We start from the raw sequence: 12992 nt of genomic DNA, 5'->3' as shown, positions 1-12992 counted from the left end.
GAGCAAAGAAAAAAAACCAAAAAAAGTGACGATTGTTTCTGAAGCTGTTCAATGACATAGATCCGGGGAGACGTCTTGTTCTGTTTATCAATGAAGAGGGTCGGTCTCACAGAGAACAATGCCTAGAGGTACCTACCTAACCTTTGCGTGAAACCTTTGCGCCAAAAGTATGTACTTCTATATCGTTTTGACTAATGCATGCTCATAACATAAGCTAACACAGCACACCTTACCTTGCAGTACCTTACTTCCAAAAAAAAAAAAAAAAAAAAAAAAAAAAAAAAAAAAAAAAAGTTTAATGAGACGGATGATTCAGTCCGTCAAGAATCCACCGGAGCAAAGCCGGTTCCGATTCCTGTTTGCCACTCACGTGTACACTACCGGATTTGCTTTTCGTTAAAACCTAACCCACGCCGAGAGTACCGTACACTAGTCAACTGTTCCTGTAGTGAACAAGGGATCAACAACCTCCACTGATATGGTCACTTATACTACACGTGTACACTACTCACTGACCACATGGTGAGCAGAGCACATGCAGCCAACCGGGACAGTTGACGAGAGAGGTTGGACGAGCTTGGACAACAAGCGAGCAAGAGAAGCAAGCAAGTTCGTTGGTTGGTCCAGTCTAGCCATAGTGTACAAGTGTTCGGTATGCAATCCGATGGGCTACACAGGAATAGGCTTTTCGTGATATTTTACTGTGCATGGGTTAGGTGGATAGAGGAGCTGGGTGGCGAGTTTTGGTGCAAATGGTGGAGAGAACCCGATACGATGAGAGCAGAGGTAATGTAGGTGAGTGGCCACATGTGAATGGAACCCAAAACAGGACATGTGTTTGCCAAGTGCTTGTGATGTGATGTGGGTAAGGTATGAGGACAAGTGCTGTACACACACTAGGGGAGTAACAACCAAGGCAGTGTATACGAAGCTTGCTTCAACGCACGCTCGCACACTCCCTTTTTGCACACTTCTTCTTTCGAGACCAAAGAGAGGTAAAGAGAAACCATGGAAGCTGAAGATGCAAGAATGTTATAGAGGCAAGCAAACTCTGGTGGTGGAAGGTTCCAGCTTTATGTGACTGAGTGTCCACGAAAGACGTGGCAGACCACTTCCATGGACCGAGTGGATGTATCATGAACAGGTTACGTATGTATGTTATGAACGGGTATGGGGTTGAGCTGAGAGGGGGGAGAGAGAGTGAGAGTGGTACACAAACAAGAAGACTTGGAGAGGAGATACCAGCGAGTGCTGCTATCTCTATCCTCCATGAGCAGCCACGGCGGAGCTGCGAAGAGAATCCATGTTGATCTCGAAGTTCAGATGAAAAGAAGCTGAGTGATCATCATTGATAACGATGTACCGAAACGGGTTAAATGGGAATAATACCTTTCTATTGAGAATGTTTCACCCATTTCACGGACGAATCCCTTAGTTTTGCCGTCAGATCCGAGAGTGCTGTTGAGTTAGGGAGGAGTGTCTGAGGGAGGGTGAATACCTGGTGATCAAGATCGACGTCAACCCGGATATCAACGGCTCGGCAGCTGGCTGGCGGACAACATGAGCGACTGAACTCGCACGTTACATACGTAGAGAGACGGTGATGTGCTGCCGTAAGATACAAGATCGGGACTCGTGGGCCGGCCCGGAAGGATCTGATACGTAGGCACGAATGTACACTTGCCGGTTGCCGTTCAGGAGCACTTACACGTAAAGAAAAAAAACCGAACTAGCCATAAGAGGATAAACGCAAGCGAGAGAGAAGACTGGAGCGGCACTCCGTCCGTTCACCAATCCGCTTTCACGGTTTGGAAGGAACCTGGGGAAGGTCATGGAGCTAGGCCAGTCCCGGCTCATCTTCTTCCCAACCCAAACCCACGTTTTCTTCAGAGCCCCTGGAAGGTTGGCACGAGCCAAGTCATCAGGGCGACTGGGATGGATAACATCCAATCCGGGGTAAGTTCGCCTCCTGGACCAACGACCAACCGTCTTTCCCCCCAGTAGACGCCCAGAGAAGTTCAAGCCTCAGTGCTGAGCTCGGATCATGCGGGTATAGCCGCCGAGCGAGTTCCCAACCAACGGTTGGTTTCGGTTTTGAGTTCACGGACGCACGAGCTTCCACCGGATAGGATATGGATAGGTGGAGGATGGGGCCTTGAAACGGGAGACGGGAGACCAACACGAGACGAGGATTTTCTGCCGGAGTTGGTAGCTTCCCCTGCAGCTCTCGCTCTCCTCGTGGAAGAAAACGGTCGGCCGGATGTTTGGATACCGATTCGTCGACACGAACTGAGGTTTTTGCTGTCCGTCCCGTTGAATTGTCTATCGACGACGATGAACGCAAATCTTGGGCCGGGAGATAGAAGATCACACACTCGCCAATGTAACTCTCCCGCAGGCTGAAAAGCTTGTAAACGCCTCTCCCGCGATGCTTTTCCGGCAGGATAATTGCCATGCAGTGGTTACTGGTCAATCGGCTGATTAGACGAGATGCAGGCTCTTTGGTTAAGCGAGTCAAAGGGAATGTTTGAACCTGGAAGATCTCGGCCCTTTTGGATTGAGAGATCCCGTGTCTGAGAGAGACGTGCAGATGTGGTATAAAGGCACGCGACACTAATGGCTTTCAGTGACAATTGGTCTTTGAATGAGCTGGAATGCTGTTTACCGAGTATCGTCGAGTGAATCGCGAGTGAAGCCCGGCGGTGTCGTTGTCGTGTCGTTGATGTTGAAAGTGGAGTCGTCGCAGGTTTGGAGGTTCAAGTTGGCATCGAATTGGACGGGATCCCGAGTCGGCGGATGTCGGGGGATCGGCAGAAGTGTAGGGGGTCAGCGACCGGGGCCGAAAAGATGCAGCAAAAGTTAGCCGGCCCAACGGAGCTAACTGGAGACTCTCAGCGGGCTTGCTGATGTCACACGATGGAAGAAACCGGAACAAGGGAAGGCCGGGGTCTAGATCTTTTTTACTGTGTGAACTTGACAATTGCTTCAACCAGTCCAAGTCGGGAAAAGTCGAGGGCCAACTTTCCGCCCCCGTCGGCGATTCTGTAACATTCAACTTTGCTGTGGTTGCCCTTTCCCATGTTTTGGTGGTGGATTTTCACATGAAGCGGAAAGAGCAAACCATGGCACAGGCGGCGGTCTTGGCTGTGTAATTCGAGAACTTGTGGCAGGTTTCACATCTTCGGGCAGTTGTTCAAAAGCTCTTTCCTCCATTACCACAGACTTGCTCTTGGCTGCATTGTCTTGACACATTGGCAGCTTGGCGATATTCCTCAAAACCGGGACAAATTGTTTGAATATTTTCACAGTGACGCTGTGATTCTGAAGCCTTTTCTCGTGACCCGCAAAGTTTTGTGTCTGGAGTTCTGTCGGTCTAGAACCCCAGGTACTACCAACACAGCTCAGCTTTGTGTGCATTGGCCTGCAAATAAAAAGTCCAAAATAAACCTCCTTACCGCTTCTCTTTTGTTGTCGTGCTGTGTTCTCGTGACCCGATGCGGTCTGTTGACCCAGAAAGTGAGGACCCCTTTCAGCCAAGGTACCTTGGCCTTGTACCAGGTAGCACACGATAGTTCCCGAACAATAAGATTCAGCGGTGATCACATGCCCACCTCGCATCTTCACCGTTTCTCTCATGGGCTCCGTTTCCGACCCCATTTTGCACTCCAGTGCACTCCAGTGGCCTCCATGGACTTTCCAGGACAACAACAACATTTCTCCCACAAGGGGTCACGATGGTTGCCCAGTTACGTAAAGACCCACGCGCAATTGTCCAGGTATCCCAAGTCATGCGCTAACACTGCCGAGAGTTCTGCCCGTGTTCTCGAAGCAAGCCTTGGCCGGCCAGGTTTTTGGCTGCTAGAGCCGCCCAGAGATCCATTGGTTTGCGTCAGAGTGCACCACGTTCGATCCCCATCAACCACGTCAACAGCCAGAGGGGAGATTGCCAAGAGACAGTCACAGTGACACTTCAACAACTTTTTAGAGAACGAGTCCGGCTCAACGCCACTTGAAACTGATGGTGTGGATGGTTGAGCTGAACCCTTGAAATTTTCAAAATATTGATTGCTGCATGCCCAAGATGTTATCGGGTTTGGCGATGTTCTTCCAGGGGTTTCGGGCAATGTCGGAAGAAGAACAAAAACACCAAAACGGTGTCGTCGAGATTCTCGTCAACCTATGACGGAATGCCGTCGGCAACCACATGTACAGAAGTGGGCTGGCGGTGACATTGGGCGGGGCACGGCTTGGCAAAATTCAGGTACGCATGTACCTCTTCAAGGCGATGCAACAGCAGCACGCCGTCCTTTTATCAAACGTCTTATCTGCGATTTAACCCGATGATAAGATTGGGACAAGAGAACCGATTGCAACTCCGAAAACTTATCGGAGTATGTTTTCTTCCAAATTTGGAGCCGATCTGGATCAACAAGGGAGACTCTGTGTTCAAGCGTTTCAAGAAATGAAGACCGGAAGAGATGGAGATGGGAAGTGGTTCCTGTCATGAAAATGGCGGGGTCCCGCGCATCCGCTCGGATGGGGACGGTGTCCCAAAACTGAAATCTCCAGTCTCCAGTCAGAAATGCCGGGGTAAAGAAAAGGTGAAGACTGGACACGGCCACAAAACGCGGGTTGTTGCGGGGTAAAAATATCGAATCAACTTGCAACAACACCGTCAGTCAGGCTTTCCTTCCGAAAAGGCCTCCCAAAACCACGGCTTGGCATCGCGAATTCCCCAGAATATGCCAAGCCTTGAGATCTTGACACAGAGACACACACACACAGGGACAAATCCGGGAGATTCAGGCTGCCAAGGGCTGGGCAGTTCCCAAGCCCCAGGTTTTCTGTTCCAATCGTGTCGCCATCTCGAACTTCTTGGCCTGCAATACCGTGCCAGTCACTAAAACTTGCATCACCGCAGAGCCGCGAATTGGCGAGCGTTTTGCCCTACCGGATACCGTCATCCCAAAACTCTTCCTTCTCGATGTCTTTCCAATTCCGCAACACCTGATTGGCTTGTCCTTCAATCCTTTGGAGTAAGTATTGCCCCTGATCAAAGAGTTGAACACGAGGGGAGTCGACAGCGTCAAAGCAAGCATAACCATACCTTGCGCAGGCAGCTTGCCGTCACAAGATACGGACGAAGTTCGGTCAGGCCGGTACGCTCTGACTCAATTCCGTCCTTTGGGGCTTGGGCATCATCATGTCAGTCAACATCCCGGGCGTCGAATGCAGGGGAAACAGACGTTAACCTTGACGACGGTGACAGGCTTGGTTGAGCCGTAACTTACCGTAATGGCCTTCAGAGGGTGTCATGTGCCCAGCAGAGATAAAAAAAAACAGAGTTAGCCGAATTCATGGCTTTCCACTTCAGCTTCTAAAAACGACTTGTTGGTAATTGTTAGCCGCTGCTCTGAATCCCGGTTTGGCAGGCCCAAACTCCCCTGTAGCCTCCACAGCGCTTTCCCTAACCCCTGGCTCGTCCAAGGCGTCGAGGCGTGATAGCTAGGCCCAGTGTTAACGGTACAGTGACCACCGTACAACCGCTGCACACAGTGGCCGTTTCTTGTTCACCGTCTCCTTCCGCTTTCTCTCGATTTACACGTCCATTCTAGCTGCACGGGCATGCTGCGTACAATCACGAATCCAACAATCGACCCTTCAACTGAAACCCAAGCACAACATGATGGAAGAATTCTTATTGCTTCCTTCGGAATGGCAGTTCTTGCAACACAAAATAGTTTGTCTCGGACCAGAGCCAAGACATTGACAACTTAGATGGTCGAGTTCCGGGCCAACTACCGCCAACTACACTGGAGTTTTGTGCAAGTTGAAAAGACGGAGTCAAGTGGGAGACTCCAAGACCGGTGTGAAATCCCACAGTACGGCAAAGAGAAAATCTTTAATGAAGCCGTTCCAATGTTGAACCTGATTCAAATTTGCATCAAGAGAACAGACAAGATTCAACGACAACAGGAACAAACTTCCAAGACTGATATCAAATTGGACTTGGCCAACAAGACGAACTGCATAATCTCACACGCCAGCACACTCTAGCTTGACCAAATTCAGCAATAACCATCTCAAACCACGCTGGCGCAACCCCTGATGAAACACCGCCATGCGGTCGTGTCCAGTTCGCAGCAGGGAGATCTAAATGTGGTTGATTTGCATCGCCGTGAGGATTCCCGAAGTACGGCAGGGGGGGCAGGGGTTGGCGAGGCCTGGCTCCGGAAAGTCTTCGTGGAAACTGTCTTCAGCCCGAACAGGAAACCGTCTTTTACACCGTCAATACCGTCTTGCAACCATCTGGCTCCGTCAGCCTCCGTCCTGCCCCGTGCAGCCCGTTAGATCCCACTTACACCCGGTCCTCTTCCGGGGTTGGAGGCGTCTTCAAGGCAAAGACGTCACTCTTGATTGGGCACCGGCTACCCTCTGGTCTCCACGTCTTTATATTCCATGTCTCCTTCACCTCGGGTTCTCCTGGAACATGATCCATATTCAACCTCAACCCCGTCCGAGTGGATATTTCTCCAGTTTACTTGTCGTTGTCTCCAGCTGTGCTCCCGCATCCCCTGTCACCGTTCAACCACGAGCCCGTAACCGTTTCCACTCCCGAGTCCGTCCCCTTGGCTTTCCAGTCGTCCGGCCTTTGCAACCGCCGCATTCGAAAACAATAAGTACCATGAGCGACCCCGTCATCAGAACCGCTTCTCCCTACACTGATCCCAAAGTCAAAGGCCCTCCAGTACAGCTTCTCTCGTCTGGTCATTCTTCTAATCTCATCAACAAATCATCCAACAGCAAGTACCCCAACTTCCAGCTCTCAAGCCTCGACAATGCCCACGCATGCACATACACATCCATCCACCTTGCATACTCCGTCCCTCATGACCAATGGTCGTCATATCATCGTCTCCGGCATCCGTCCCGCGCCTGTCGGCCAAAGCACTTGCAGCCCAGACTGCTCAACAGCCTTGACAAAGTTCACCATCGCTAACCAGACTCGCCTCGAATAGTGTTCAACCACGATAACGTCAACAAGACCAACCTCCACCCTGGTGGTGTCAAGTGAGCAATCCTCACGACAACGCAACTCGCTGGCCGGACAAAGACACTAACGATGACTTCAACAGGCCCCAGGTCGAGCACACTGAGCTTGAGGAGGAGCTCCATCAAAAAGCTCACATCGACTATGACAGAGTCGCCATTGTACGTCCTTCTCTTCTCATGGCCAATTCCCTTTTCGAAGACTGCAGCATTCGATATCAACATGAAGGAGCTTGCATATGCACCACCTGTTGGTTCGAAGCTGGACTCTGCGAAAATGGCCATCATGCTTGAAGGTCGCATAACTAACCCTCGGCAGATCGCCAACCCTTCAGTCGCTTCCCTCTACGAGGATGCCCTCGTCTACGAGACCGGCACTGCCATCACATCCAGCGGTGCTCTTACCGCCTACTCCGGCAAGAAGACTGGCCGTTCTCCCTCAGATAAGCGCGTTGTCAAGGAGCCTTCATCAGAAAACGACATCTGGTACGTTTGAATCTCAATGGTTTTCTTTGACTTTTCAAACCAGACTTGCTAACAATGCCTCAATAGGTGGGGACCTGTCAACAAGCCCATGAGCCCCGAGGTAAGAACGATTGCACTTTCTACACATTGATTTTCTTTGGCTTTGTTTCCCTTCCATCTCAATGCATCCATTGGCGGCGGCAATGGGGTTGGATGATTGCACAGGCACGCGACCAGTTTCGCACTCGAACAACGATTTGAGGTTGGCAGCTTGCGGTGCATTTCCACCCATTGGATCATTGCCAAGCAGAGCACGACTTCATGCCATTGTTCTTGGCGACTCTGGATGACCTTGTCTTGTCCAGTGCCATTCAAAGTCGGTGTCATTCGGTCATGGTGAGCGGTGGCAGCAATGGCACTGGCGCCATGTGGGGTTCCTTCGCCCGCTCCCTGCCCGCCTGTCGTCATTGCCCGCAGCGCTTGTCCCGAATCGGTCACGGCCGCAAATGCCCCCACATTGCATCCAATGCACCCCGCTCCCGCTCGGGAAACCACTCGGGGCTTCCCCGCACCAGCCGAACCCCTTTTTTTTCATTCGGGCCAACGGTGATCCCTGATCACGTGGCCACCCTCATCGTCACCACTTGCTGACTCTCTTCACTACAGGTCTGGAAGATCAACCGCGAGCGTGCCATCGACTACCTCAACACCAGGAATCGCATCTATGTCGTCGACGGTTATGCCGGCTGGGATGAGAAGTACCGTATCCGCGTCCGTGTTGTCTGCGCTCGCGCCTACCATGCTCTCTTCATGCGCAACATGCTCATCCGCCCTCCCCGTGAGGAGCTCGAGCACTTCCACCCCGACTACACCATCTACAACGCCGGCTCTTTCCCCGCCAACCGTTACACTGAGGGCATGTCCTCTTCCACCTCCGTTGCTATCAACTTCGCCGAGAAGGAGATGGTCATCCTCGGTACCGAGTACGCCGGTGAGATGAAGAAGGGTATCTTCACCGTCATGTTCTACGAGGGCCCCGTCAAGCACAACATTCTCACCCTCCACTCCTCCGCCAACGAGGGCAAGGATGGCGATGTCACTCTCTTCTTCGGCCTTTCCGGCACTGGCAAGACCACCCTCTCCGCCGACCCCAACCGTCGCCTCATCGGTGATGACGAGCACTGCTGGTCTGACCGCGGTGTCTTCAACATCGAGGGTGGCTGCTACGCCAAGACCATCGGTCTCTCCGCCGAGAAGGAGCCCGATATCTACAACGCCATCCGCTACGGCTCCGTCCTCGAGAACGTCGTCTTCAACCCCGATACCCGCGAGGTCGACTACGAGGACGCCGCCCTCACCGAGAACACTCGCTGCGCCTACCCCATCGAGTACATCCCCAACGCCAAGATCCCCTGCTTGTCGCCCAACCACCCCAAGAACATCATCCTCCTTACCTGCGACGCCCGCGGTGTTCTCCCTCCCATCTCCAAGCTCAACTCGGCCCAGACCATGTTCCACTTCATCTCCGGTTACACCTCCAAGATGGCCGGTACCGAGGACGGCATTCTCGAGCCCCAGGCTACCTTCTCCTCCTGCTTCGCCCAGCCCTTCCTGGCCCTGCACCCCATGCGCTACGCCAAGATGCTCGCCGAGAAGATCGAGAACCACAACGCCAACGCCTGGCTCCTCAACACCGGTTGGGTCGGTGCCGGCTTCGCCCAGGGTGGCAAGCGCTGCCCCCTCAAGTACACTCGTGCCATCCTCGACGCCATCCACTCCGGCGAGCTCGCCAACGTCGAGTATGAGAACTACGAGATCTTCAACCTCCAGGTCCCCACCACCTGCCCCGGCGTTCCCTCCGAGCTCCTCAACCCCAAGACCGCCTGGACCGCTGGTGCCGACTCCTTCGACACCGAGGTCAAGAAGCTCGGTGGTCTCTTCCTCGAGAACTTCAAGAAGTACCAGAGCGAGGCTACTGAGGATGTCATCAAGGCTGGTCCCGTCGTTTAAGGAGGTGCCTGGTGTGATGATTTCCTTGTGATGGACGGTTTTTCTCGATCAGCATTTTTCTACCTACGGTACTGTGGCTTTTTGGGATATCCACCTCGGACTTTGGCATGATGGATGACACTTCTCTTGTCTTCTACATCTTAAAGTTCTTTGCATTGTCATTGGGCGCTTTTATTTCTTTTGGCTTTTTGGACATCCTATCTTTGTGGAAAAAAAAAGATTTGGACTTATACGGGATTATCTGTTTGGATATTTACATATAATCTAGGTTGGGTACAGAGAGACTAGGTAGTCTATACTACACTAGGTCATGTTTTTAGCTTACGTTGTGGAAATTGAGAAAACCTCTTATTTGAGAGGTGGTTTGAAAGAAGAACTTTTTTCGTTGAACCTTGATTGATGTGATTGTGCTTCTCTCCCAACAGGTGTTCACTGACCCATCCATGCCATCCAACCTCTTCCTACCAGTTACGAGCCTCTCCTTTTGAATGTCTTGATTTCTGGGAAACAATAGCAGATGAACAAAAACTGGCAGAGACGGAAGATACCTAAAGTAGGTAGGCGAGGTAGGTACGGACCAAAAAACTGAACGTTACCTAGAAAAGGTGCATTTGGGCACATGGAATCAGCACATGAAGCCAACCTTGGCTCAGCGTGCTCGGGTGATCGCGATCATTGATTATCCTGTTGTACGTCTATCTCAATGGCTTGTATGTATGGAATCGGTGGGCAGCGTCTCCGAGGCGTACATGTAGCAGATTGGATGGAGGCTGAACGGCAACTAAAACTGGTTGACTCGTAAGAGGCACCGGGAAGGGATATGTGATAAAAGACGAGAAAATTGGCGACTTCTTTGCTAAATTCTCCATACCCAAGGTGCCTTGGTCTTCTTCCCCAAAATACGTTTGGTTTATCTTATTTAGAAGTATCTTACACTTGATCAAGCACCTCAATTTTCTGAAGTTCCCCCTTCCCTTCTTGACCACTACTCCTGAAACCATTGCTTTTTGTCTCTATAACAACCTTGCCGCTCATAGTTATAACTACCCTTTCATTTTGTAGTCTTATGCACACAGTTAACTCATTACACGATGGCTCTTACCAGAGGTTGCCTATTGACATAAACCCAACGTCCTGGACATTCTCACCCCGTGCCATATGCCATGTCACTGACGACGATCTTTGGCCATCGAGTACTCGGCCATACACTACAGAGCCGCGAAGCTTCTGCTTATACCGGTCAGTCCGTACCAGGTCCCCTCCGAATGACAAGGGGTGACTTCTTTTATACCAAGCTCGTAACATCATCCCCAGTAGGGTCTTCCTCGGAATCTTTCTCGCCACCACAAGGTTTAAATTGACACCGCATACCCCAAACTCCCCACCAGCGCTGTCCGAGATAGGGCACAAGGTCCTCCAACGGAGCTGTCGCCTTGACGTGTGTGCGAGCAGCCCAAGCGCTGGGGCTCTCTACACTGAGCGAACCTGATCATACCCTGCCCCAAATGAAAGGTCCTCGGATGAACAGCCCAATTCACAGGCCGCGGGTCCTCACCCCCTCTCTGCTGAGACGAGTATATAGACTTCCTGGGTTTGGCCGCGTACCACCCAACCGGCATCTTGAGCCGCCTAATCTCAAGCGGCGGATCCTACCTCTTCCGCGTAGCAATGATCCAGTTGACCTTGCCAAGGGGCCACATAAACGATTCGTTCCCGCTCTTGAGCTCCCACTTCTCGATCTCGGCGGGGCCACCCTCGGCGCCACAGGTGCGCAGAAGATACGCTACCTCCTCAGGGGTGCGCGTGCGCAAGGCGCTGACGATGCCGTCGCCGACCAGAACGAAGGGGAGCACAGGGATGAGATACGTGAACACCAGCGTCCAAGGTGAGTGCCAGACAAAAAGGGCATAGTATGGCGCCAAAAGCAGGATGCCGATGCCGAACAGGATAGGCGGCAACAGACCGGGAAGCGTGCGGTCCTGCAGCTCAAAGATGCCAAAGCCGTCGCTGGTCTCGACCGTGTTCTTGAGGATGTCCCGCGCCAGCGGATCATCGAAATGGTGGAAGGCGAGGTTGAAGAGCCGGAACACCTTCTTGCCTTTGTCCTTGTACCGGCCGACGAGATCGGCGGGCGCGTTGGCGGCGTCGACGGGTTCGGGGACGTAGCTGAGGTGGGAGCTTTCGGCCGCGGCTTTCTTCCAGTCGGGCACGTGCGGGTGGAGGTCCGTAAGGACGAACTGGACTCCCTCTTTTTCGTTTTGTTGCGAGGAAGGGGGGAGGGAGGCGTTCAGATGGCGTTCGATCGAGGGCGTGGGGCCGCCGCCGCCGGCGCAGAAGTCGATGAAGACATGGTCGAAGACGGCTTGGCCGAGGGTGTCGGAGAGGAGGTTCGCGACTGTTTGGGCGGGAGATCGGGTTTGGAGAAAGGGAATCTGTTGCGATGATGGGTAATGTCAGTTCAGCGCTATAATTGGAACGAGAATGGGGAGGTGTTTACGTGGGTTGTCCAAGCTATTGTCAGAGCTGCTTGGACTTTTGATCGAAACCACGGTGGGAACCTTGAAGGCGGGCAAAGAATGTCAGTTGTCGCGGCGCTCTTCAATGTAGTTGACGGAGCTTACCACGGCTGGTCGTCGATCTCGAACAGATGCATGCGGGGGAGTAGAGGCGCCATCTTATCTTGTGTGTCTCTACCTCTAAACTGTTGAAGGAAAGATTTTGTTCTCTAGGGTGATATTGATGTTCCAAGTGGCAAAAGGAAGAAGAATGGAAACAGCTTGATACAAAATTTGCAATTTCCTGGGCAGTTATCGATTGCGGTAGAGCATGAGTCCAAGCACGTCCATGCAGATGACGGCAACGAAGAAGTTGAAGCGACGCGGAGAACTGTCTCCACACCAACGGGAGCTATGCAAGAGCTCTCTACACCTCAAGTTGGAGCTTCCTTCCAGCCCAATTGATGCTGTATAAAGTCACAGAAAAAGATCAAGTGGAATTGACATCAACGCGTATAGTTACTCATCTCTTTGCGGGTTATTCTCAACAAATTTGGCAGCTTTGTCGCGTCCTGCCAGTCCAAGGCATGTGAAAGGGCGACGGAGCTGATGATGTCAATGGTCTCCAGCGAACTTTATCCAAAGCTCAATCGAGGTTGGATGGGACACCCTCGTCTCTTGACCCGCATGCGCAGGTACCGAGAGCATTGAGTAAAGGAACAGCGCATCTTTCCTTATCTCGGTTAGCGCAATGTGATTTAAAGTTTCGGCTATAACCAACCAGTTTGGAGTTTTGCGCAGTGAAAGCTTTTGGCATAGGGTGTGTTGGCTATGTAAAACCAGATATACACTTGCTTCTTCATGTCAAGATGTAATCCTTCCATTGCTTATGGGCGTATCTAGACCTCTGGAAGTGTGCTGATTTCACAAGCAAACTGTTTGAGGAAGGAATGGTTTGCAGCCATGGCACGA

At 51.9% G+C, this 12992-nt stretch overlaps 2 protein-coding genes across 2 annotated transcripts; one reads left to right on the top strand and one right to left on the bottom strand.

The window, feature by feature from the left end:
* Positions 1-6685: 6685 nt before the first annotated feature.
* On the top strand, positions 6686-9890 carry SMAC4_00695 (uncharacterized protein; the record flags this gene model as incomplete). Its single annotated transcript, XM_066089475.1, has 6 exons — positions 6686-6803; positions 7020-7071; positions 7137-7212; positions 7370-7536; positions 7603-7636; positions 8182-9890. The coding sequence occupies 6 exons, from the start codon at positions 6686-6688 to the stop codon at positions 9523-9525; spliced, it is 1791 nt and encodes a 596-aa protein (XP_065947739.1). The 3' UTR covers positions 9526-9890.
* A 584-nt stretch (positions 9891-10474) lies between these two features.
* SMAC4_00696 (uncharacterized protein) lies at positions 10475-12327 on the bottom strand. The gene is made up of 3 exons (XM_066089476.1): positions 12147-12327; positions 12023-12083; positions 10475-11957 (listed from the first exon to the last, which is right to left on the bottom strand). Exons 1-3 carry the CDS (start codon positions 12197-12199, stop codon positions 11175-11177), a joined length of 897 nt encoding a protein of 298 aa, XP_065947738.1. The 5' UTR covers positions 12200-12327; the 3' UTR covers positions 10475-11174.
* Positions 12328-12992: the final 665 nt, after the last annotated feature.

Source organism: Sordaria macrospora, chromosome 7 (genome assembly GCF_033870435.1).
Source record: "Sordaria macrospora chromosome 7, complete sequence".
NCBI lineage: Eukaryota > Fungi > Ascomycota > Sordariomycetes > Sordariales > Sordariaceae > Sordaria > Sordaria macrospora.
This window is presented reverse-complemented; position numbering and strand designations above follow the sequence as displayed.